A 24870-nucleotide genomic window follows, 5' to 3' on the forward strand; every position below is an offset into this window, starting at 1 on the left:
CAGTTCTGCCATGTCTGACGACAGGTGCACAACATTTCCAGTTGAATGTCGGCCAGCTTTTGGGCACAAATGGAGAAAAGAGAGCGAGCGTAGTGTCACATTTTTAGCCCTTTCATACGTGCCCAGACAATGGCAAAAAGGTCAACACTAGTTGGGCATTAGCTGCTGTTGCTTCTGTTGTTTGGGTAGGAGTTGTCGCTTTGGGGTCGTTATGTGTGTGCTTGTGTGTGTGTTGCTATAGTCGAAGAAGACAGCGAGTTTAGAGGATGTGGGGGATTTGGCCACCCAGCAGCAACTAGGCAGCTAGGCAGCTGTTGTGGCTGCTGCGTTGGCTTAGAGTGTGTGGCGCGTGTTTGTTGGACAGCCGAAAGCTGTGTAAATAGCATTTAAATCCCAGGTATTCTTTGGGTTCGCCTCAGTTAGTCAGTCGGGGCAGCCACACATTTAGCTTGTCAGATATTCGAGTACGAGACAAGGCTTTATATAAATAGAAAGCCAAATGGAATAGGCTTGTATGCCAATAAAAATATAGCGGTTGCTGCTGAGAGGTGTTTGCCGCTGAAGAGCACAGCTTCAAGTTGTCAGCGAAACAGTGAAAAATCAACTGCGCACTTTAAAGATGAAATACAATCAACTCGTTCGTGGTTAGCAGAACCTGTTGCCCTTTAATGACGCCCCTCTAATGAGTGTTGTGTGTATTTTTATTCTTGTCATCAAAGGTTAGGCTGCCACAGTGGGCACTGTACACAATTTACATATCATGCTTCTGTGAAGCATATAAGGCGAGCGAGTCTAGTTGCAAAACAGAAAGCAAAAAAAAAACGAGGAAGTAAAACAACACGCGTCTACATACATATGCATAAATTTTACGCACAACTGAATTGCGATGCCAAAGGCATGTGTGTGTGTGAGTGACATGGTGTGAGTGAGTGCGGATGCGGCGTGCGTTGTGTGGTTTTTGGATTTTAGCTGGACAGAATGGTGGCATGCAACGATTTGGGTGCGGAAATCTGCACAAAAGAGGCACTGGAACGCGTTCTGAAAACCACACCACAAAAAGGAGGGAAGGTGTGTGTGTGTGTGTGTGTGTGTGTGTGTGTGGAGCAGCGGAGCGACAGTTAAACAGACAGGCTGACAGGCGTCGCTGGGCGTGCAAAATTCTGAAATGCCGTCATTAATCTTTATTTGCGCCAACGACGAACGCGTGAATAATTTAGCTACCTAATAATAAATCATTGCAGCCTCTGCATTAGTTCACTGTCGCTCATATACACTCGCAGTCGCACTCGCACTCACACTTATGTGTGCTCTGCTATGCGGTGCCTTGGACTCTCTTTATCTCCCAACGGAAGTGCCGAGTAACATGCTTAAATGCTTATCAAATTTAATGCGCTTTCTTACTCCCGCATCTCTCATACACTGTCTGATGAGCATTAATTAATTGCCAGGCCACAATGGAGTCAGCCTACGACAAAACTCATAGTCACGAATGAATTTCTTAAAGCAATCTCTTATTGCCCAGCTTAAAGCATGCCAGAAATTTATCCAATTACTAGCTCAAAGGTAAAACGATTTCCCACTTGCAGGCTGTGCGTAATTTGAAAATGGATGAAATTTAATTTTCCGAAATGAACTAAAAAAATTGTGACACACTTGAGCAAACATTGTGCAAAGTTTGGCAAATGAATTGGGTGAGCACGGCAATGACATCAACTCTACTTGTACATGATATTAAGTATACGCAAAGTATGAAATATCAGACTACACACATAAGTGACGTATACGTAATATTGTATACATGCATACGAAATGACGTGGTTTTCAACGGTTTTTTGGCGTAAACTGATTTAATTGCGATCGAAACTTTTCACACTGAACATTCAACACACAATGAAGCCACAATTAAGCGAAATTTCCATCGTGCGAAATGTGCGCACCGCATTTGATTACTGTTTGGGGGAGAAAACTATGACCCACAATGTACTAAATGAGTAAAAATATAGTCAAATGAAATGCGAAAAATGTGTTGGTCACAAGACAATTTTTCAGGTTGATGTATTCAACTGCATTTCAACTGCAACTGACTGAATAGGAATTTTAATTAAACTATACAACTGCCTGACAAATTATTGCTTAAAAATTCCCCAAGCTGCTGACCAGGTGCACAAGATGCCAGAATCTGAATGCTGCCAGCCTGCCAGCCTGCCAGCCTGCCTGGATGTTTTCCTGTTTTTGGCACTTGCCGTCATGGCAAATGTGTCGGACAGCAAATGCAATAAAATATTCAAATGCCCAATCAATAAACGGCACACAAATTTTGTTATACAGCAATTTGTGCTATTGCTCTCCCGCCTACAGAAACTTTAACTCTGTTGCACTTTTTGGTTTTACCTATAAAATTTTATCGAAGTTTCAACGGGTAATGAAAAAGTGAAAGAAATTGTATTAAAGAAATATACCATAATCTAAATTAATTAAATAAGATATGTACAATCAAATAAAGATTTATTTTATAAGATTTTTTGAAATAGAATTGCACTTTTGCTTGGCGAGAATTTGTAGTGATTTTCAATAAAATTGTCATTTTTTAGGGTATATCACAGTCCATAATACCGCACATATTTATTTCGTTTTTATTTTGTATTTTGAATTGGTTATCTTGAATGCTTGCAGCTCGTTTCAGTTGCAGTTGCAGTTGCATTGCGGTCAATTGCAGTGTCAAACTTGCAAATATTTTCAATTAAATACGTTTACCATTTTCCCTTCTACTCCACGTCTTCTCTTTTCTCTGTCGTGTGCATTTTCGATTTTTGCTGCACTTTTGTCTCGATTTAATTGTGTATGCAGAGGCCTTTATTTGTGCCGCACATACAGACACATAAATATGCCACAAAATGGGGCGTATAACAGGTGGGCATCAATTTGCACCGATCCACGTTTAAATGCTGACATTTTTTGGGAATTTACATAACAAAAACGTAATCATTTTGTAATTCCCATAGTTGACCGTAATGCTCACACTCAGCTCTGCATTTAAATTGCAAATAAATATTTGCTTATTTTGTTGAGTATTTCACCTGAAAGGAATTTCGAAGTCTTTTACACAAAGATGGTGAAAGTTACTCGCATTTGTTGCAATTAAATGAAATTGTTGCTCGCTTAGTTTCTAATTCTTTGCATCGATTAAAATATTTGCAAAAATGCCTGCCACAAAAGGTAACAAACATTTCAAAGTGGATATCAAAAATATTTAAAATATTTGTTCACTCTGTGTAACTATTGCTTTTGTATTGTTCCCATTCAATTATTCAAGGTATAAAGCTAAAAATTCAAATATTCTTTTTAAGATTTACATTTTCATTGCTTTGATTGATTCAAGTTTAATTCGGTGGCATTTAAAATGTTGCCAACAGTTGTAGAACAAACTGTGATTGAGAGCAAAGCTTTCGCATATCAATCTTGCAGCTTGTCACTTGATTCACAACTTTCTAAAGAAGTGGAAGCTGGAATTATATGTAAGTTCTGTGTTGTGTGTGTGTGTGTGTGTGTGTGTGTGTGTGTGTGTGTGTGTGTGTGTGTGTGTGTGTGTGTGTATTGCGACGACTTCTCTCGTGTACATTAGTCAGAGCCTGCTGTCAGGCTGCACTATCAATCATGGTAATCAGAGTCGTACATTGTATATTACATGAGTGGGAAATGGCAACACCTGAATCACCCACTTAATTAAATTTACTTTGCTTTCGTAGCTGTTGAGCCATGAGTCTTAAATTGCCACAGTTGTTGTTATTGCTACCTTTTGTATCACATATCAAAGCACTCTGGATTTTAATTGAACATTATTGTATTTTGCAATATGCTAAAGTTGTCCAAACAGTCTCTTCAGTGCCATTATTTCCACTGCATAATTATATTACCATTGTCATAGGCTTATCAATTATGCTGAAGAGGTAGCAGCAGTTGAAACAAGGCAGAGACAACGGCAGCGGGGGAGGAGTGGGGAAGGGAATGAGTTTCTATTGTCAAATAATATGCATAAATGCTATTAAATTATTTCTGGTAAATGGTTATTTGTATATTCGATATTTAATGAAGTGTATTTGGCAACATTACAAGAGTCTCTCATATTCCTCTAACCAATCGAGACACATGAAGTGGTGGAGGCGGAGAGAGGGAGAGGGGGTGATTTCTGTGTGTGGTCAATTTATGCTCTGGAGTGTTGTGAATGTTTCTAATTGCACAGTTCGGTTTGTTTGGTCAAGGACGAGACCATTAACAATATAATTTGTGAGAGGAAATTTAATAAGGTTGATATCAAATATGGATTTTTGTGGTCTGCTGTGTGCGGTGACTAAAATTAATGAACAATATTCTATAGTTGAGCAAAATATGGCGAATAGTTGCATTTTCAAAACTAGTGATAAATTTAATAATGAAAATTTATGGATTTGAAATCAAATAGAATTGATAATTTAATACACTGCATTTGCCTAATAATTAATCGCAACATTCCACTTTAATATTCAGCTGTGTATAAGTTGAGTAATCAATCAATTCGGTCAAGACAATAGAGAGAAGAAGTCTGTACTCAAATGTGTAAAATTCAATTTAATATTCTGGCCTTTTAGTGAAGTAGTGCAGAGGAGTACATAAATTATAGAAAGATGATTTTATTACCTGGGTGCATTCGGTTTGTTGCTGTCATATGTATAATTTATGCAGGATATTTGGACAAATAATTGTAAATCAACAATTATAATCAAATATTTATTGATTTGGCTAATGGCATACGCTACTGACAATGCGCCAGCTGCGGCAATAACAACAACAACAACAACACTAAAAGCTGGCAACTAATTATGTAATGCAATTGCACCACCACGCACCACACACACACGAACACACACACACACACATAGACAGATGCACGGGCACCACAAAACATGGCGGCTTCAAAAATTGCAGCTGTAGCCAGCAGCGCATAATTAAATTATAAACCTTTTGTTTTTTGCTCTGCTCTTGTCAGCTGGCCTAGAGAACGAGAGGGGGACAGGGAGAGGGAGAGGGAGAGAGGTGAAGGGGTAGCCACATAAGCGCTGCTAAGCTGAAAAATATTTAATTAAATATTAAACTATAATTTTGTTATAAAACGCATAAAGTTTCAAGTTGCCAGAGCTGTTGAAGCAGCGGAGCTCACAAAAATTGTTAATGACATTTAACCATGGAAGTGACGCAGGGAGGAAGCGGGTCGTGGGCAAGGGCAAGGGGCGTGGCATTGTCAAAACTTTTTCACTAGCTGCATAAAACTTTACGTGGCTTAGCTTGTCTATATGTACAACGTATGTGTGTGTGTGTGTGTGTTGTAAAATGCACAAAAGCATAATTAAATACATAATGAACAAGGCAACAATATGAACACACATACATACACACACACACACAGGCAGACCACGCTCATATCTCACAATTTTGTAGCGTAGTGTAAAAGGCTTTATAAAATTTGTCGAGCTGTTTATTTGTGTATAGCTCATTATAACTTGCAGCAACAACAACAACTGCTTTTTCATGCATTTCGTTTTAAATTAGTTGCATGAATTTCTGCATAGACTGACTTCTTTTTTTTCGTTTTGCTGTTAGTTGTTTAACTGCGTAAAAAATGAGTTTGTGTGGCTTCAAATGAAAATGATTAAAACTTATTAGTTGGAATTGCTTTACATAAAACTTGCTCGGTTGCACCAGCAACGTTAATTAGATTGACTGAAATGTGATATAAAAACATGTGTGGAGTTAAAAGTTCAACGCAAATAAGATGAATGTTATCTGAGCCTTTTTAAAAGCAAAAGCTTTAATCTAGCACGCGATTTAATTAATTAAGTTTTAAGAAATACTTCGACAGTTATATAAGAAAAATTCTCTCATTCACTAGTAATTAAACAATTAACAATTTCCTTATTAAATGTAGATTTGAGTAGCTAAATTAATTGCATATTCATATTATAATTTGATTTTAATTTCAAAACCTTTTGCGTAAGGTGTAATTTGATGTGAAATATTGACTAAATTAACACTTTAATGTAAATGCACTTGGAAATATAATACAAATAAAGAAGAAGACTGTCTTCGTGCTTTTGTGTGTGAGTTGAGAGCGTGTTTTATTGTCTTGCATGTGGAAAGTAGAGCTCAATTGGACAAACGGACAGTCTGAAGTTGTTAGCACACATGTTTACAATAAACCAAGGCAGTCAACTTGAGAGCCAGCAAACCAAATGGCAGCTGTGCAGCCTCGACATGACGTACACCCACACATACACATATAGAAAGCAAAGACAATGCGCGTCAAATAGCACACATACTTGTAGAAGACCCACACAGACACACAATACATTATTGTTGTATGGTTGGAACCGCATGAGGAAAGTCAGTCACTTAGTCACTTAGTCAAACGGCCGCTCGTTTCAATTTGTCAGTCATCAGCAGTGCCAAGTGCACTGTGTGTGTGTGAACGTGTGTATGTATGTGTGTGTGTGTGCTATTTGTATTGTGTGCATGTCAAAGTCGTCGTGTTAACATTAATTAAATCTATAGTCTCGCTTGGCATTTACTATTGTCCTTGCCTCTACTCTGCCTTGACTCTCTCTACCCTAGACTCTTGCTCGTCTCTCTCTCTTCCTCTCTCTTCCTCTTAGTTCTATTGGTTTTGATTCGAATTTTTCAGTCTTGATGCACTCTGCATGCTGCCATTGAGCATACTTCGACAGGCATTTGTCAAACTAATTAAACTTGAACATATGCTCACTGCGTAAATATTTGTTTCGATTGAAATTTAACAAGCGCCCTAATGTATGCAATAGAAAATTTAATAACTTCCAGTGTGTCGAATAGTTACTTATTAAACCAGGCAGAAAAGTGGGACAACAATAACAACTTAGTTTTGAAGCTAAGGCATCAATTATTAAGTGTTGAAAGAAAGAGCATTGATTAACTGTTATTAGAAACATGAGGTTATTCTACTTTTATATACTCGCTATCAGGGTAGAAGGGTATAATGACTTTGTGCCGTCAGAAATATGTACTTGGGAATGGCTCATTACACCTTAAGCAATCGGGTTATAGTTGTTTTGGCTGACAGTCTGGTATATTTTCACCTCTGAGGTATATTTTGAATGTAGTACTTTATCGATATATCAATATAATCTTCGCTATATTTGTAGTATTTTTGTGATATTCGGCACTATTTTGCTTTTATTCAAAATTAATAGCGGCTATTTCACAGTTAAGCACACTCTGCTGTTGTTATTTTTAACTTGTTAACCTAATAATGTAATCTAATAATAATTTATTAAGAAAATACCGCAACTCTTTCCATTTCTTATTTGCAACTTAAAGGCGTAAATTGACCTCTTTTATTCTCAACGTTGGTATGTGTTTTGCATATCTCTGGTTTTTAATTTGTATTTTAATGCTTTGATCCAATTTCTGCCCACGCAGCACAAATGAGTATCATAAGGCGAAATCGCACCTTTGTTTTTTTCTTTGGGTTTCTGTGTGCTGCGCAACGCGAATCTCATGCACTTGGCCCGGCTTTGACTTTGCGTGTAGCTCTCAGCCAGTCTGGTAAATAAATACTTAATTAAAATGTGTGGGCGCTCAAAAGTATGCTATGCCCCTGAAGGCAACAGGCAGAATCTGAGGCAGCGATTGCGCGCTGCGCCGCACAAAAGGCATTTGTTTAATTATTTAAATTTAATTTCATGTCATATCAAATTAGTGCCACTCGTTTTCATCCCAAGCACGTGAAACATGGTAACTGTGACACGTGTGTGTTTTGAACTCTTTTTTTCCATTACGAGTATGTGCCCCTTAGCATGCCTTGGCTTGTTGTCGCTGGCGTAAATAAATGTCATAATGTTTATACATTTCCTCCACATTCGCATTCGCATTCTCATTCACATTCCACATTATTATAATTATTATTGTGCATAATTCGTCGGCTGCCTGTTAATGTTAATGACATCGTGACAGAGTGGACAAGGTGGAGTGTGAGGCAGAGGTCAGGTCAGGCTAAATGCGTGACTGAAGTGTGTGCATAAAGGTGTGTAATAGACGTGTGCATGCCAGGCTTCAATTGCACTCACACACACAAATATACACTCACTTGTGCAGCCTCTCATAACACACTCGCTAAACTCACGTAGACGTTGCATAATTGAATTAGCCAAACAACGCAGCCGGCGGCCATGCAACAAAGTGCCTCAAACAAAGGCTAATAATGCAATGTGAATGGCAGGCCAAAAGGAATACGAAGGGTGTAGGGCAATTGTGTATGAGGGGGTATGAAATTGTGTATGCAATAGTCATGGGAAATGCCTCCTGCCACATTGGGGAAATGAACAATAAGTACGTATAGTTTAGCTCCATCTCTTTCAATCCCCTCTCTCTTTCTCTCATTCTCACTGTGTTTGCACAATGCGAGACTTCAGTTGAAAATTCCTGGGGGAAAACGTGTAAACAGTGTGTAATTGGTGTAAGATTACACACCGTTCATGGCTAGCTAACTAAGCTCTGCTAGACTGTGTTTTTTCTAAACAGAAAAGGTTTACTTATTAAAGACACAATGTAAAGGCTAGGCTTAAATTTTAAACAACTAATTTAAAAAAGTTTAAAACAGTTTTTTAACACATTTTTATTAACTATTCTTTAACACTATCAACTATACCCGTATATACAACCATAAATAAGTAGAGCTTAACAATTTGTATTTGAATTTATAAAAATCTACTCGCCAATATGTTTTTTTTACCCGCTACCCATAGGGTAGAAGGGTATTAAAACTTTGTGCTCCTAGGAAATGTATGTAAATAACAGGCAAAAGGAGGCATCTCCGACCCTATAAAGTATATTTATTCTTGATTAGCGTCAACACCCAAGGCGATTTAGTCTTGTTCGTGGTATATTTTGCACTCTATGGTATATTTTTGATGTAGTACTACATCAATATAACAAATTTAGCCTTAGGCATATTTTTGTGGTATATTGATTTGATATATTTTAAAATGAATACCGCACTGTTTTGCTTTTATTCGAAATGTCTGACAGGTATCTCACAGTCGAGCACACTCCACTATAGTTTTCTTACTTGTTTTATGCTACTTTAAGCTTTTGCCACCGTTTTTCAATTTTGCATGTAATCTAAATTAATTAAATGATTTATTCAATGCATTTGTCAAATTTGCAAAATATTATGTTTAGGTAAACATGGACACAACATAAACCAAAGCACACACATATAGATATATCACACGCACACACACATACACGCACACTTACTTCGCCAATGGGCAATTAAAAATATGTGATTTAGTTTTATGACCATGTTGAGCTTAATATGCCATCAATTTTCATATGCCCCCCCCCAAAATTAATTGCCACTGACTTTTTAATTAACTTCACTAAAAAGAGCGCCTAAAAACCAAACAGTGACTAATTTGTATCCCTAGTCTCCCTCCCACTGTTCAATTTGCCATAACACTTCTCATATTTTACCGCCTCTTATGGCCATAGGAATTAATTTGCCACGCGCATGTTTTGTATTAATAGCTCATAAATAAATTTTCCAAAAAAAATGTCGAAAGACTCGGAGGGCCAAGGGGAAGGGGAAGGCAAAACGTATTGCTCTATTTGTTCGTTTTGCATTTGGCTAAAAATTTAAGCATGCCGCTTGGCAACAAAAACACAATGGCAATTTTTACTCGCCACATGAGTTAAGCGCAAAATCAAAACAAAACACGAAAACAGGAAAAACAACAACAATATTGGAAATAATCAAAATATGCGAAACTTTCTCAGTTGCCTTAAATCAGTTTAACCAGTTTTTACTCAATTTTACCCAATTTCCATCCTCGATTCAATTTATTTTGGATATGATGAACACTGCGTATACTTGATGGAGTTTAAACTAACCAAAATTATACAATATTATTCAGTGAACTGAAAATGTATTCTTAGGGTATCATTTAGTTGTTCTCTTCTGCACTGTTCGTTTTGTTTTTCGCGTAGTTTTGCTGATGTCATGGCGAGCGCTCAAGTTTTACTATTATTGCTCTGGCCGTTGTTATTATTGTTGTTGGCTTTTATTGCTCGCTAAAGCCAAAGCCAAAGAGCTGTGCTGTCATTTATCGATTTTATAGCGGCCACACCTTTAGTGCACCCCCATCCTCAACTCTACCTCTTTTCACTTTTCCCCCATTTCGATTTCACACTCTCCCCCACATTCGATGGACGCATCCATCACTTTATTGCCAAGCGATATCTCTATATACATAAATGGAGGCCTCTGTTTGATTTGTACGCATTAAACTGTAATCTGGTCAAGGTTTTTATCGAATCGCGATTATTTGTGGGAAGCATCTTGTTTTGTTTATCATCATCTCATGTGGCTTTACTTAACGATATGTACGTACGCTTTTCAATTTGCCCATCGCAAAATATATATTTTCCATTAATGCGCAAAAAATATTTTGATTGATTTTTTGTGTTTTTCTTTTATCTGCCTCCGTTGTTGTTGTTGGTGGTGGCTTCATGACTCAGCCTGCGGAATGCAAGATCAAAGATGTGTACTCGTAAAGGCGGCCTGCCAAATGGATCTGTGCTATGGCATTGTAAGTAAATCGCATGGGGATATATGATTTTCATATAAATACACAAAATGATTATGGTATGACTTCGGGGAAATCTCTGTGTGAATGCAGTCAAAATGCAGTCGAGTTGCCGGAAGTAAAAAGTGTGCACACAGTATTTGCACACAATATAAATATAGTCCATTGATTGCAGTCATTTCATTTAAAAGTTTAAATTTGTTTAGAATCAAGTTTAGCAATTTTTAGAATAATTTTACTGAGTAATTAAAGAATTAATAGTTTTCTGACTTATAGAAAAGTAAGAAAACTAGATACCAGATACATCCTCAAATGTTTTGTTTCGCATGCTTTACCTCGCATCATAAATCATTCAGTTTCTTTAGGAATTTGCTAAATTTAAACCCTTCCCAAGAGTCTGTTGAAAAATAAAACACAATTCAATTAGTTTTTCGGTTTTGTTTTTTTTTTAGTTCTTGTTTGGTTTTCGTTTTGTAACCTACTCCAAAGTATCGTACGGAATCGATCCAAAATTCATATGCAGATTTATTCACATTTAAAAAAATAAATTCAATACATTTACAAGAATATATATGTATGTATGTATATAAATATAGATATTGTTGTATGAGTGTGTCAGTGTGTGTTTGTATTATATGCACTTGAATTGTTAGACAAATATTTCTTAGTTCGAATGCAGAAATGCGAAAATATACAATTTTATACTTATGTATAACAGATACAGAAGTGTGTGTGTGATGAGTGTGTCTGTGTGTGTGTGTGTAAATTGTTTATAAATAAACAAATAGTTCGTATGGAGTTTGGTTTGTTTCGGTCTTTGGTCTAAGTAACATGAATAAAAAATACAATTATCAACAGCGTTTTTCAAAGTGGTCGACGACTTTTTTTTCATTATACAGAAACATAACATTTTATAATAAATATATTTCCATTTTTGGGTTTTTGTCATATATATAGTAATATTATCGTATAGTAATAGTTAGATATATATCAACAATTTTTGTATAAGGTAGCAAGTTTTTAAGAGTTAACGTACACATAAGTATATCATATATATTTATATCGTAAACATAATCATACAGTTTTTTGTTTCTTCATTCGTAGTTTTAATAGTAATAATAATAATATATAATAACAACAACAATTAGGGCATTCGACATGGCACATAGTACAGTTCAGATTCAGTTACAGATCAATAATCGTACATCTATAGTATATATCTAAAAATCTCTATGATCCAACTCCAATTGTTGGAACTACAAAAATCGGTTTCGGAAATTGCATTTCCACAAATTGTGTGTGTGTTTGTGTGTGTGTGTGTGTGTGTGTGTTTGGGCACAACAAAAATACTCAGTATTATTGCTTTAAGGCTGTGTGTGTGTGTGTATGTGTGTGTGTGTGTGTGCCAAGCCCTTCTTCTCAGCCCTCTCAGCTCTACAGTTCCATAGATGTATAGGCATCAAAAGTGGACCACTTGGACATACTAAAATGTTTGTTAACCATAAAGCAGTCGTCGAAATGGGAAATGGGAATTCCCTCAATGGACTGCATTTCGACTGCAAAAACAACAAATCAAAATCAAATAATCAAACAATCAATCCTCCTGCTCAATCCTTTTTGTTGAGAAAGTGAAGAACGTAGTGGAGCACGAGATCGTAGCAGTACTTGTACTCGGTCATATTCTCGACGAGCTGTGGACGGTGTCGTCGGACGGTCTTGACCGCCTGAAAGACATCGACTTCGCCGTGCTGTATGACCTGCTCGATGCACGCGTTGGCCGCACAATAAACGCCGGCACGACTGCGACCATCGGGCGAGACAACACAGACGGGTCCATAGTCGACCTTGTTGCGCCAGATCTCGACCATATTCATTAGATACACCAGCGAATTGGTTGAGCTTGGCACCTTATGCCCCATCGGCCAGCATGTCAGCTGAAAGAGCTGCACCGTTCGTGTCGGCGCCTTGACGCCGGCCATCATTTCCGTTAGCGAGACGATCTTCTTATTGATCTTGAATTCCCATTGCTTGATGTTCGTATAGCTCTTGGACATCACATAGTGTACACTAAACACGGGCCCATATTTCTCCATTTTCGACTTGTTCGGCCAGAACGATGGATACTGCTGCGACTGCGACGGGGGCTGACACAACACGACAACGGCGGAGCATTCGTGATCATAGACCAGGGACCAGAATTCACCGAGCGTATGCTTCATGGGCCACTCGGTGACAATGTATTCGCGTGGCTTCGTATAGCCATCGACAAACACCGAGTTGATATAGTCGGTGAAGGCGTTGCCCTGGAAACTGGTCAGATACGGTCGGAAATTGTCGGGCGGCACGCAGAGGACATCGCGATTCTTTTCACGATTATCGGCTCGATGTCCGCCCGCACAATCGCCGATGGTGAAACGTGGCGTCTGTTTGCAGATCTGATCGTATTCGGCTTGGTATTCGTTCATCTTGGTGCCCGAATTGCGACGCGCCTTCGCCTTGAGGCGATCGGAGAGTTCGGAGACGGGAAACCAGGTCTTGCCGCATATGATGTGCTCCTCGAGCGTGTCGTAAATGAACTTGTATTGTTCCACATTCTCGACGAGTCCTTTGCGCGATTGCCGCAACTTCTTGAGGTAGCCGAAAACGTTGAAGGATTCCTCCTCCTCGGCCAGCTCCAAGTTGGCATCGATGGACATGTAGACACCGGACCGACCGCCACCATCACTGCAATGCACTAGAATCGGGCCACGCATATCCACATCGTCCTCGTCCTTGATAATGTTGCCCACAACGAGACGCACGCGACGCCGAAACTCGAGCAGCGCATTCGAAAAGGGACACGAATGAGAATACCATTCGGTGTAGTGAAATTGCAGGATCAAACGCTCGTCGGTCACTTCGCCCTGTTCGCCCTTCTTGTACAGCCGAAAGGTGCGTATGTGAAAGTTGGCCAACTGCTCTTCGCGCACAATATTGATGTGTATATCGCCATAGGTCTCGTGCACCTCCATGTTGGGTGGCCAGTACTGCACACACATCACTTTGGCGAAATCAAAGGTCTTCGTTAGCATCACAATGGCACTGATGTTCTCCTGCCACACCATGCGCCAATAGGCGTTAACAGTCTCCTCGACGGGACCTTGGGTCACAATGTATGCATTGGGCTTGAGCAGACTGTCCACGTAGGAGGCATTCACATAGTCGGAGTCGGCGACACCCGTTAGCTTCTGTAGGACAACACGATTGTAATCATATGGAATGCACTTGGGATTCTGATTCTTCTCCTGATTGTTCTTCTTCATCGCATGCCGACAAGTGTTTGTCTCCACCTTGGCGGCCGTTTGAAACTCCAGCTTGTAGAGTACCGGGAATTTGCGTCGCAGATCGCATAGCTTGAGAAAATGCCGCACATCGATGGGTCCATTGGGTATGGTCTTCGAGAGGGAATTGTTCTCGTCCCTCGCCTCGAGTTTGATCCGTTCAAAGGAGAGCAGACCGCTGTTGAGCATGCTCAGCTTGATGGTGTTCGGTATGGAGACGATGGCGCGACTTTTTCGCTGTTGTCGCTCCACGTCATCGTAGCGTGCAGATGACCTCGACCTGTGTTTGTTGCCCTGCTTTGTGGTGCCACCGCCACCGCCACCGCCGCCACTCGCACTGCCATTGCCAGCTGTTGTTGTGGCTGCTGTCATGTTGTTGCTGTTGCCGTTCTCTGCCACTGCCTCGGCCTCTGCTTCTGCCTCGGCCTCTGTCGTCGTCGTCGCTGCTGCTGCTGCCGCTGCCGCCGACTCAGTCGACGCTGCTGCTGCCGCAAGTTGCTGCTGTGTTGTCATCATCAATCACAGGGGAGGAGTGAGGGTGTGTGTGTATGGAATGTGTGTGTGTTTGTGCGAGAGTGTGCGTGAGGTGTGCGTTGTTTCGTGCGTTGCGTATATATGTATATAGTATAGTAGGAGGAGGAAGTAACCGATTAGTATTTGTTCACTTGGTTCAGCATTTTGCTCTGGGATTAGTATTTTTCGTTTTTTTTTGCATTGCATATGGTTTTGTGCTGTTTGTTGTTATTGTTGCTTGTTGTTGCTTTGCTTTTTGTTATTCTTGTTAGTAATTTAATTCTGTGTATTTTGTTCACCTTTTGTATGCGACGCGCTAAACGGAATTCGTTATAAATATATAATGCACACGAACTTTTCTGTTTTTGTCTTGGCTAATTTTCATGTGTCGTGTATATTTTCTTTTTTTTTTTTTTTCCTCTATTTTGTTGGTCGATTCGCTGTTGTTGTTGTTGTTATTCGGATTCTCTATTTGCTGTGTGCCTTTCGTGTATCGCTTTTCTTCACTTCACTACACGACTGCTGGCTGACTGGCGTGTGTTTTCCTTTTGTCTCTACCATTTGCAGCTGGCTGCCTCGTTGGGGCGAATTTCGATTGCGACTGTCCGAACATTGGGCGATGTTTTGCGCTTTCACCTCTACACACAGAACCGACCAACACCGAGAGCGAGAGAACTGGAGATTTGAGAGAGAGTGAGAGCGAGAGCGAGAGCACAGTGCCTGGCAACATTTTCACCATGGCCCATGTGACTGGCGCTTCGTGGGTGCGTGACGGGTATTTTTAGCGATGCGGGTGTGAACGGAACGTTAACACTTAACAGTGGCATGAAATGCATTTGAAAAGAGTGCAATATGAACAAGCACGTAGGATATTATATAATGAAGCAATAATTCAATTTATTACACTTGTTTAAGTCAGTGGAAATGACAATATGCAAAGAAGAAATCTTTTTAAAAATTCTAACAAAATTTTAAAAATATTTTAAGTAGTTTAAAATTTGAATGCAATTCAAAGGATCATAACTTTTACTAATTTCAAAATAATTTTTATAATTGTTGTTTAATTATTTTAAACTCTGCTTTCATAATTGAAATAATATTTGCTCTACCTACTTAAATTTCATGATTTATTTTAGAAACCAATAAATCATCTGTCACTTTTCACACGTCGTATACGTTATTTGCGTCAGTGTAACATAGCAATTAGCACTTTGTTTTTTACTTTTGTTTTAATATTTATATATTTGAAAATAATGTTTATATATTTTTTTTTGGGTTTATCCATTTGAGCTTTCTCATATTTTCGTCTATATTTGTAGCGCAGCATGTTGTATAAGAACTATATGTTAGCTTTGTTTATAATTTTTAAATATACATATGGGGGTGCTTATCATTTAATTTATTGGCTTGCTTTCCATCATAAATTGTTTCGCACACTGTGCAATTCACCTTATAGTATGAATGAAAATTTCGATTTTCCCATTGCACGCTCATTTTCGTTACAGCGAAAATTTCCATTTACCACATGATTTCGCCTTAAACCAACTCTCCTAAATATTTCTCGCTCTCGCTCTCGCTGTCTTTTGCTCACAGCATTTCTTCTCTTGGCGCCGGCGCATTGCGTGATTTTCACTTTTCATTACGTATTTTGTTTTCGCCTATTGTTTTGGGCTGTGTAATTGAAAATTCCGTTATTTAAATGAGGAAGTGACGTTGATTTTGTTGATTTACTTATTTATCGTTGTTCATATTTTTTGTTGTTATTTTTGATGTTTGGCATTTTAATTTCCATATTTAATTGGCATAAACAAAAAATGAAATTATGATTTATATGACAAGAGTTTGATATTGACCGAATGATTGTGCAGTAAATTTGTACATTTCCTGTTATGGCTAGCTGCTGTATGAATGTGTTTTGTTTGCATAGTATTTGTTTTGTTCTTGTCGGGTTTTCTCACATTTTCACATTTACACACATTTCATTTCCGTGTGCACCTCCTCTAAAATAGCATTTGGCAAGAGCCCATCGCCAAAGAGGAAGCGCGACGCGACCCCTCGAGGCATGCCATGAACAATAAACAACAACTATAACAACAACAGCCAGAACAACAACAACAACAATAGTATTCGACATGTGTTGTGATCGTAATGATGTTTGATCATTTATTTGATAATCATTATGATGCTGTTGCTGCTAAAGTGGTTGGCGGCTGTTGGCTTTGGCTTTGGCTGGCGCTCTCGAGGTAATTTCGAATTTCGAAATAATTACACGAACGTATGTCAAAGAATTCTTAAATGTAAACAAATCTTTTGTCTATATGCACAGTGGGTCGCATTCGACACACATTGCGCGTATGACTCACGAGCAACGATTCTTCTTTCTAACTTAAATATTTATAAAAATGATATTGTTTACTTATTTCTTATGTGCAATCTTAATGCAATTTGGCTCAATTATAAAATGATTGAAATTCATTGCGGGTTTTTTTATTATAGACAATAAAGGTTGAATATTATTTTCAAAAGTAAATTGTGGCATTAAAATGTTGTTCCAAAAGTATTGTTCTGAATTTAATTAAGTAAATAAAGCATTGCAATTTAGTTCAATGAGAATATTATTGAAATTTATTGTTTCTTTTGATCTAAGACTTTTTTTGCATAGTTAATCTTAAATACTGTGTTTTGAAAACAAATGGAATATATATTTTTTTTGTTGCATTATTCCAACAGTATTGCTATAGTATTATATACATATATATTAGTTGCTTGACTTTGACTGTAATGCCAATTTATTTTTGAGAATTCGTGTAAAGAAAATACTTATTAATACACAAAGTAGTGGACTATGTTCAACTTGTTTGAGTAGTCTACCTTAATGGGCAAAAGATCAACATCATTTGCATTTTTATTAAATTTAAAATGTAAAACAAAAATAACAAGTATTGTCAATGTTAAGCAGTGTAAATATCTCGACTTTTTAATAATGTGTAAAGGCATTATATTATCGAGTCTGTGTAATATGCTCTAAAGAGCCATTCAAAGATGCTTTGATATTTTGTAAGTAGGCTATTTAATCAATATTAAGTACTTAGTAGAAAATCCAGCATCATATTGGTCACCTAGCAACCCAAAATGGTCTGCCGAAATGCTGGACTGGGTGTGGCAGTTAATTTAAGATATTTGCGTACCTTCCAGCCAGACGATAATCTGGCGTAAAGCCGCGTGGCTCTTGTAAATTGCTGTACCCACCTAATTTGAGAGAGCTGTTGACCCATTAGGGGCACACAAAGTGCCTCCATGGCGATGGCGCTGTCTGAAATGGCGCCAGGCACGCAGCTCAAGCACTTAAATATGGCCGGGACTCTGAAAACTACCCGTCATACAAAACAGCAACACACACAGATACACACCCACACCCCAACGTACACACACACATTTATGGCTAAGCCAACAAAGCGTTGACTGTGGTTGACCGCAGGTTGCAGAGAGAGAACTTGTGAGGCGAACAACTACGCATCTCACACCACGCGAAATTTAAGCTCGAACAAGGCGCAAACTAAGCTAAGGTCGGATAACCGTTCGACTAATTAGCATTAAATCGGCTGTGAAGGGAGCTAAGCAAGCAAAGGCAAACGTAGCACTTACCTTGCCAAATATGGTGAGTCCGCCATGCTTCATATTGAAGGTCGGCGCATCCGCTGAACTTGAGTCGGCCCACGGTGTGTGGCATGTGGACGTGAGTGTCATATAACGGACCCCAATTGCATACAGAGTGCGAAGCACAGCCAACGAGCCACCCAATGAATGGCCGCCTTCGACGCCAGTTAGCGAGCAGAGTTGTTGGTTCTTGTGTGCATCGATGATTTCTAAAAAACAGAGAAAGAGAGAGAGAGATAAGAGTTGAGAGAGTAAGTTGAATTAGTTGAATTTTGAGTTTAAACTTGTCTGCTTTTTGCACAAGACATTGTTTTTGCCAACTAAAGCATAAGTAACAATTGTTGTTCTGGTCTGTCATTTGCTTTGCTGCCCCGTTGAGCTCTCTGTTCATTGTGGTCTCCGTCTGTCTGTCTGTCCGTCTGTCTCTCTGTCGGTCTGTCTATCTGTCAGTTTATCCCTAACATGGCATTTGTGCTGTGCTGTGTTATGCAATATTTACGCTTGTCTTGGCCAGCAGCTTTGATCTCTTTCGTGATATTCTATTTTGTTCTCTTGCCAAGCACTTGTCAAAATACTTGCTTATTGTTCATTGTTTTTCTCCATATTCTTTTCTTATTTTTTTTTTGTTTTTTTCTGCTGCTGCTGTTTTGTTTTTAGCCAGCAAGTTGAGCAATGTTTGCATAAAGTTGTTATACAAGTTGAGTTTTTGTTTCTGCAGTTCGCCTGGTTGAGCAAACTTTCCAATGACATTCCTCAACCAGCGATAGAGAAGGGGAAAGCGAGTCATTAAATATTTCTTCCTATACAATTTAAATCATTTCTTCAACAAATGTACGAATTAATTGTTTTGCACTCGCTGTCAAGCACGTTCCATTTAGTAAGTCAACGTCCTAGTCCAGGTGGCTTTTAGCTCTCATTTTCCAAAGTTTTGCAGCTGCAGTTCTTATCAAGCATTTGTTGGGCGTCAAAAGTTCTGTAATTGCATGTCAACTTGTCCGATTGACAAAATAAATATTTCAAGTCGTTCGTAGTGCTTACACACTTTTATTGTCACTGCTTTGTTTAGAGAGTATTTAAAGTTGGGAAAACAACTTATTAAGTTTTCGTTATAAAGGTAGACAATTAACATATATAAATGAAAGGAATAAATCAATAAGCAAGTTTAAAATATAATTTAGTTATTCCAAATTTATTAATAAGTTGTTTTCCTAACTTTTTTTCGATTTTAGTTATTTCATTTTGTAACTTGTTAGATGATTCGTTTTGTCTGTTAGCCATAGATTTCAATCGATGATTGAATCTTTGTATTTATTACTAGATAAATTCATATCTAATTGCTTCTTGTTGTGTGCATTTCTGTGCATCCGACTCTCTTAAGTGTATACATACTATATATTCTTGATCAGCGTTAATAGTCATGTCCGTCTTGGTGTCTTGTTCTTAGTTGCTCTGACAATTTGGTATATGTTGCACTCTATGGTTGAATATAATATATCAAATTTAGCATTCGGCATTTTTTTAGTATACTTAAGGTATATTTTTAAATGAAAACCGCACTGTTTGGCTTTGCACAATGAACAATACCTTTTTTTACTTGCCTGTAAGCAACTGATTTCTATCGATGATTGAATCTTTGCATTGATTGTTAGATGAATATGTAATGAGCTTTTCTATACGATTAGCTTTGGCTTGCTGTGAAAATTATTATTATATCCACTACCTATTATTATTTCTTTGTGCCTCCCAGAAATTTAGCAACAGGCAAAAGGAGGTATCTTCTACCCTTAAAAGTATATATTTTCTTGATCTCCCTTGGTCTAGTTATTTTGGATGACAATGTGGTATATTTTTCACTCTTTTGTATATATTGAATGTAGTTCTATTTCAGCATTTTTGAGATACATTAATTTAGTATATTTTAAAATGAATGCCGCACTGTTTTGCTTTTAATCACAATGGGTATCTCACAGTCGAGCACACTTGACTGTAGCCTTCTTGCTTGTTTTACAATGCTGAAAAAACCAGTGACTGGATACTTCAACAAGATATATGTGTATAATATATAAGTTTCAGGTTATTTCAGCCTTAGAGTGTGCAACCTTAAAATCGCAGTGACGTCTAGGCAAATCTCTTTAATTGATCACAACAAGCATTATGTTTATTTCAAAGTATGTTTGCTCTACTAAATATGCATAAATGAATATATGTATACATATGCTATATATAATTACAATGACTGCACTGTGCTGAAATTGCAGACTATGCAGGATTAATTGCGCTGCTCAGTCTGGAGTGTAGTTAATAGCATAATTAGAGCGTAACTCATGCAGATCTAGCTGGGAGTGCAATCATGTGAACTTCAATTGCAGATTTGCTAAATTTATGGCAGCTGCATCTAATAATGGCAAAATGGAAATACTCTGAGGAAATGCGGCTGTGGCTACTCTCTGCTTCTGTAAAGTTATGTAAAGCGAAATGCAATCGGGTTTTACCTACCACATATAGTACAACAATGAATGCTCTGTGTGTCTGGCGATTTGAATTCTGATTAATGTGACTCTTGAATTGTGGTGTAGTAAAATAACCTTTTGCTGGAATAGAAACGATTCAATAATTTGTCGCTGCATTCAAATCAAGCATTGTAATAACATTTCAAATGTCACACGCACACACAAGAGAGAGAAAACGAGTCAATAAATTGCCACAAAGGAAACGTTGGCAACGAACACGCGAGGGGCAAAGGACTCCAGGAGCAGGACACACCGGAGCACAGGGACTACGCTTGCAAGTTTTCAGGCAATAAGTAAATAAGCTGCGTAAAATCAAAAGGGCGCACTTGTAGGAGCTGCCAGCTGAGGATGCCCAGAAGTAGCTGCTGCTGCTGCTGTGTTGCAGACTCCTTGTGGCTGCTGCTGCCATTGTTGTGGCAATGGCAAAGGCAAGGCAAATACCTGCCACAAAACCTGCTCGATGTCGTCGTTGCCGTAAAACCCTAAAATATGGAGCAAATAAACAAATATTCTGGCAGGACCTTTACTGCAGTTGCCATTGCCATTGCCATTGCTATTGCCATTGTTGTGACAGTCGAACGAGAACAGGCAAAGGCACTAAAATGTGCCACGTGAGCTGAAGCTCAATTTTTGTGCCCCGGTCTCTCTCTCCCTCTCTCACTCTCTCTAAGATGAAATCCTTGGTCCGGCATGTAATTGTCTGTGACTGTGGGTCGACGATGGCGACAACCATAGCCCAAACGTAATGTATAATATATGGCCCATGTATTGGATGCGATTTGAGGCAATAGAGAAACGAGTGCTCCAACACATTTCAAAATGTGGAATCCCCAAACCAAAAGCCACTTGACGCAATAAACCAAATGTAGTTGTAATCGCAGTTGGGCATAAGAGGATAGTCTGCTTTTATGGATCACTACTGAAATACACTTTGCAGATATTCACATGATACACCAAAAGTGATTCAAATGGCACTTATTGTATAGCTTATGTACTTTTGTTGAAAGCAAAAGATTATTTTTACGAAGAAGAAAAAGCTTAGATTATTTAATTGCTGTATACGAAAGGAAATATAAATTATTTTTATTTATATTTATGTGTCTGAGAAGCAATCAAAACTTGACTTTAATTCCTACAATTTTAGTATTTTATTGCATAACGATTGTATGATTTGTTTATGCCATTTAAATATTCGCATATTTTCGAGTTAAACAGTGTAAACTTCATAGCAACTCCCATTATACCCAGTGTAAGGGCATAAGAAATCTATCTAAGCAGAATGCAATTTTGCTGCACAGAGATCTTCTTCTCTCACGCTTGGCATCTCAGTGTAAATTGAAGTTTACACATTTCGACGAAAGGTGGAAATTGAAAATTGCGAATGGAAAGCATTCGCACATCGACACATCGAATAACAACAGTGGGAGCTGAAGAGAAATGCAAAGTAGCAGAATGCCGGCAAGTGACAGAATTGGCACAAAAGAAAATATACTTCTGGTTAAATCCAGGTTTCAGTTTTTTCTATGCTTTTCTTCATTCCCTCTCTTACTCCCTCTCTCTCTCTGTCTGGCTGTCCTGTTCTATTTATTGTGTTTATGCAACGCGAATGGCATGCAATGCTCATTTGTGCATCCTGTCGGGCTGTAACTAAGCAGCCTGGATTTTTGAAGGAGCTCTAAGCGAGGTCGGGCTAACAGCCCAGGGACCTGGTGACTGACAGGCCGACAGGCAGACAGGCGGACAGAGAGTCAGAGAGACGGACAGACAGACTGGCAGGCAGGACGTGGGACGTCAGTCGTCGCGTTGTGTTTCGGTTCGTTAGCTTTGCATTTTTTACAATCACTTTGGCAGCGCTCAACATCTGGTCGGATGGAATGGGAATAGGAATGGACAGGGCAAGGGGATAGAGGTAGGGGGGGGGCGTGGCTACGCCTAGCTGCACTCGTTCAATGGTCACTTGCATTCGCATTTTATTTACACGACATGTGGAGCTCAACTACAATTTCAACCAACCGAATTTATTTGCTGTACTTCAAATAAAATGTTGGTTTTTATTTTATGCAACAGCAGCTGCAAAATTTCACGTGCCAAAACGGGGAGCACACAACGAAACGGGGTGATTTAGTTTGCCGGCCAAGTGAGTCAGTTTGGGAGTTTCAATTCGTGCTTGCATCTTTGATTTGGCTATGTTTATGGTGTCTCAAAGGACGGTTATGCAACGGATTGTAGTTGGGTTTATTAAAGGCAAAGCGAATATCAAATTATTCATTTGGTTGTGTAAAGAAAAATTGCAATCAACATTAAAAAAAAACTCAAAACCCAGCTGAATGTTCATTAAATAACACCAATATTAAACTTTAACACCACTAACCCACATTTATCACATATGTAAAAATCAAAGACCACAAATCTTTAACAAAGTTTACATTTTCAACTTTTCTGCCCAATTTACTGAGTGTTAAATCCATCATCAAAATAGACAACATTCTTGCTTCAGTTTAATCAAGTTGAAATATTAGTTCCACTAGGCAAAATTTCAGTTGTTTTATACTTGATTTTGTGCTTCAATTTACCAGTAATAAAACTGGGCTAGCGTCAGCCAATTGTATCCATAATAACAACAACAAGTTGATACCATCTGTCTATCAAACTGAGCACACTTTAATGAACACCTCAGGCATACGATGTAACATTTTTTCAGAATATGTTTTCAGTTTACACTTGAAATTTTCTTCTTCTCTATTTTGCTTTGGGTGAGAGTTCGGTACATGAGTTAAGCAATTAAAAATTGTCTATTTGCTTAAAAGGTTTCCGTTTTTTTTTGTTGCGTTCCCTATCTACGCAAATTGTTCGCATTCTGTTTGATTCTCTGGCAGCTGGAAAAATTGCTGAATTTACCCATTTTTTTTTGTTGCGGTTGTTGCTATGTATCAACAACCTTTAGTCAAAAGTCAAAACAGTCAACAGCATGTACAGAGAGTGTGCTTTCTACACTTCTTATTGTAGATAAACATATGTATGTGGCTCTTATCACAAATTGCTGTTGCTGCATTTCCTCGTGCATATTTTTTAGTTTTTGGGTGCAAAAAGTTGTGTATCCTGTATATGATTTTTATAGCCATATGATTTATTGACATCTCCATTTACGGCTGTATAAATGTTTCAACGCAAAATGCCGGAAGTGATTTCTTGTTTGTCGATTTCTCATCTTGTTTCTTTTGCACCCGTTGGCTTTTCCTTTTTCGCGGCGGGTGAAGCAACGAAAATTTGCTGCAACAAGATTGCCAAGTCTCTACTCTCTAGTCTCGGTAGCAAATCAAAATGCAAAACGGAAAACGAAGAGCAACAATAAGAGCAAGACTGCGAAGGAAACTCAAATGTTCTCTAGGGAAGAGGGGGGCTGCGAGGGAAGCGGAGAAAGCGGACTTGAACATAAGTCAAAGCTTGCAGCTTGTAGCTTAGCGCTTGCAACAACATCAGTTGCGACCTCTTGTGGCAGTTGCAGAACGTTGCAGCTGCCACCTGCTGGTAACTAGGTGAGTGCAGAATATCAAAGGAAATGGCGCAAAAATATGGCACGCGGTAAGCAGTTGCTTCAAGTGCTGCCAGGTCTGAGCACTGCAAATGCAACTGCGATTGCGATTGCGACTACAACAACTGAAACTGCTGTCGCTCTTTAGACTCCCACTACTTGTTATTATTGCTCATACTTTCATATTTTTTTTTGTTTTTTTTTTGGGGTTTTCTAAATTTTGTTTTATTTGCGCTTTTTGTGCCAGCCAAGATACTTTTGAAGAACTCGCGAAAAGTTTCCGGCATAGCAGCAAATTGAATGCGTGGGTTTTGGGCGAGTTTTGGGCGCATTCCTCTTGTTGATTTAGCGCGGCTTCCAAAAACTTTGCTGGTATGTCTGGCTTATGCGGCGTATGTGTAATATTTTTCGGTATTCTTGTTATTTTCTGGTACTTACCCTGCGCCGATGTGCAGGTGGTTAGCTGCGGTGAATATCGATCGGTAAGTCTTTTAATCACATCAATCTGTTCCAGCGTCAGCTGCACCGCATCCCGATGCTGCGCCTCACAGGGTACATAAGCCGCCCAAAACTGCAAATGGGAAAGGAAATGGAAACAATATTAATTCGATTATTATTGTGTGCGCAGTTAAAATGCTCGTTTATGCAACATAAAGGTGCAATTACTTCGTTTACACACCATTAAA

General features: G+C 38.6%; 2 protein-coding genes across 6 annotated transcripts in view; both read right to left on the reverse strand.

The window, feature by feature from the left end:
- Window positions 1-24870, reverse strand: part of LOC133837392 (uncharacterized) — a 154519-nt gene that overhangs the window by 14522 nt on the left and 115127 nt on the right. For 2 of the 3 annotated variants that reach the window (XM_062268147.1, XM_062268140.1), the window contains 2 exons: window positions 24623-24755; window positions 18131-18351 (listed from right to left, as the gene is read on the reverse strand). In XM_062268147.1, coding sequence (XP_062124131.1) covers window positions 18131-18351; window positions 24623-24755 — 354 coding nt within the window. Of the gene's footprint in view, window positions 1-15796; window positions 16157-18130; window positions 18352-24622; window positions 24756-24870 lie in introns of those variants that run through there. The other variant, XM_062268155.1, reaches the window with a different exon arrangement.
- LOC133842871 (receptor-type tyrosine-protein phosphatase kappa) lies at window positions 11784-15100 on the reverse strand. Of its 3 annotated transcripts, none has more exons than XM_062276172.1 (2): window positions 14785-15100; window positions 11784-14470 (listed from the first exon to the last, which is right to left on the reverse strand). In XM_062276172.1, exon 2 carries the CDS (start codon window positions 14342-14344, stop codon window positions 12260-12262), a length of 2085 nt encoding a protein of 694 aa, XP_062132156.1. In that variant the 5' UTR covers window positions 14345-14470; window positions 14785-15100; the 3' UTR covers window positions 11784-12259. The 3 variants fall into 3 exon arrangements, with proteins under 3 accessions (XP_062132156.1, XP_062132147.1, XP_062132139.1); XM_062276163.1 differs by having other exon boundaries at window positions 11784-14473; XM_062276155.1 differs by having other exon boundaries at window positions 11784-15100.

This window comes from Drosophila sulfurigaster, chromosome 2L (assembly GCF_023558435.1).
Source record: "Drosophila sulfurigaster albostrigata strain 15112-1811.04 chromosome 2L, ASM2355843v2, whole genome shotgun sequence".
NCBI classification, from domain to species: domain Eukaryota; kingdom Metazoa; phylum Arthropoda; class Insecta; order Diptera; family Drosophilidae; genus Drosophila; species Drosophila sulfurigaster.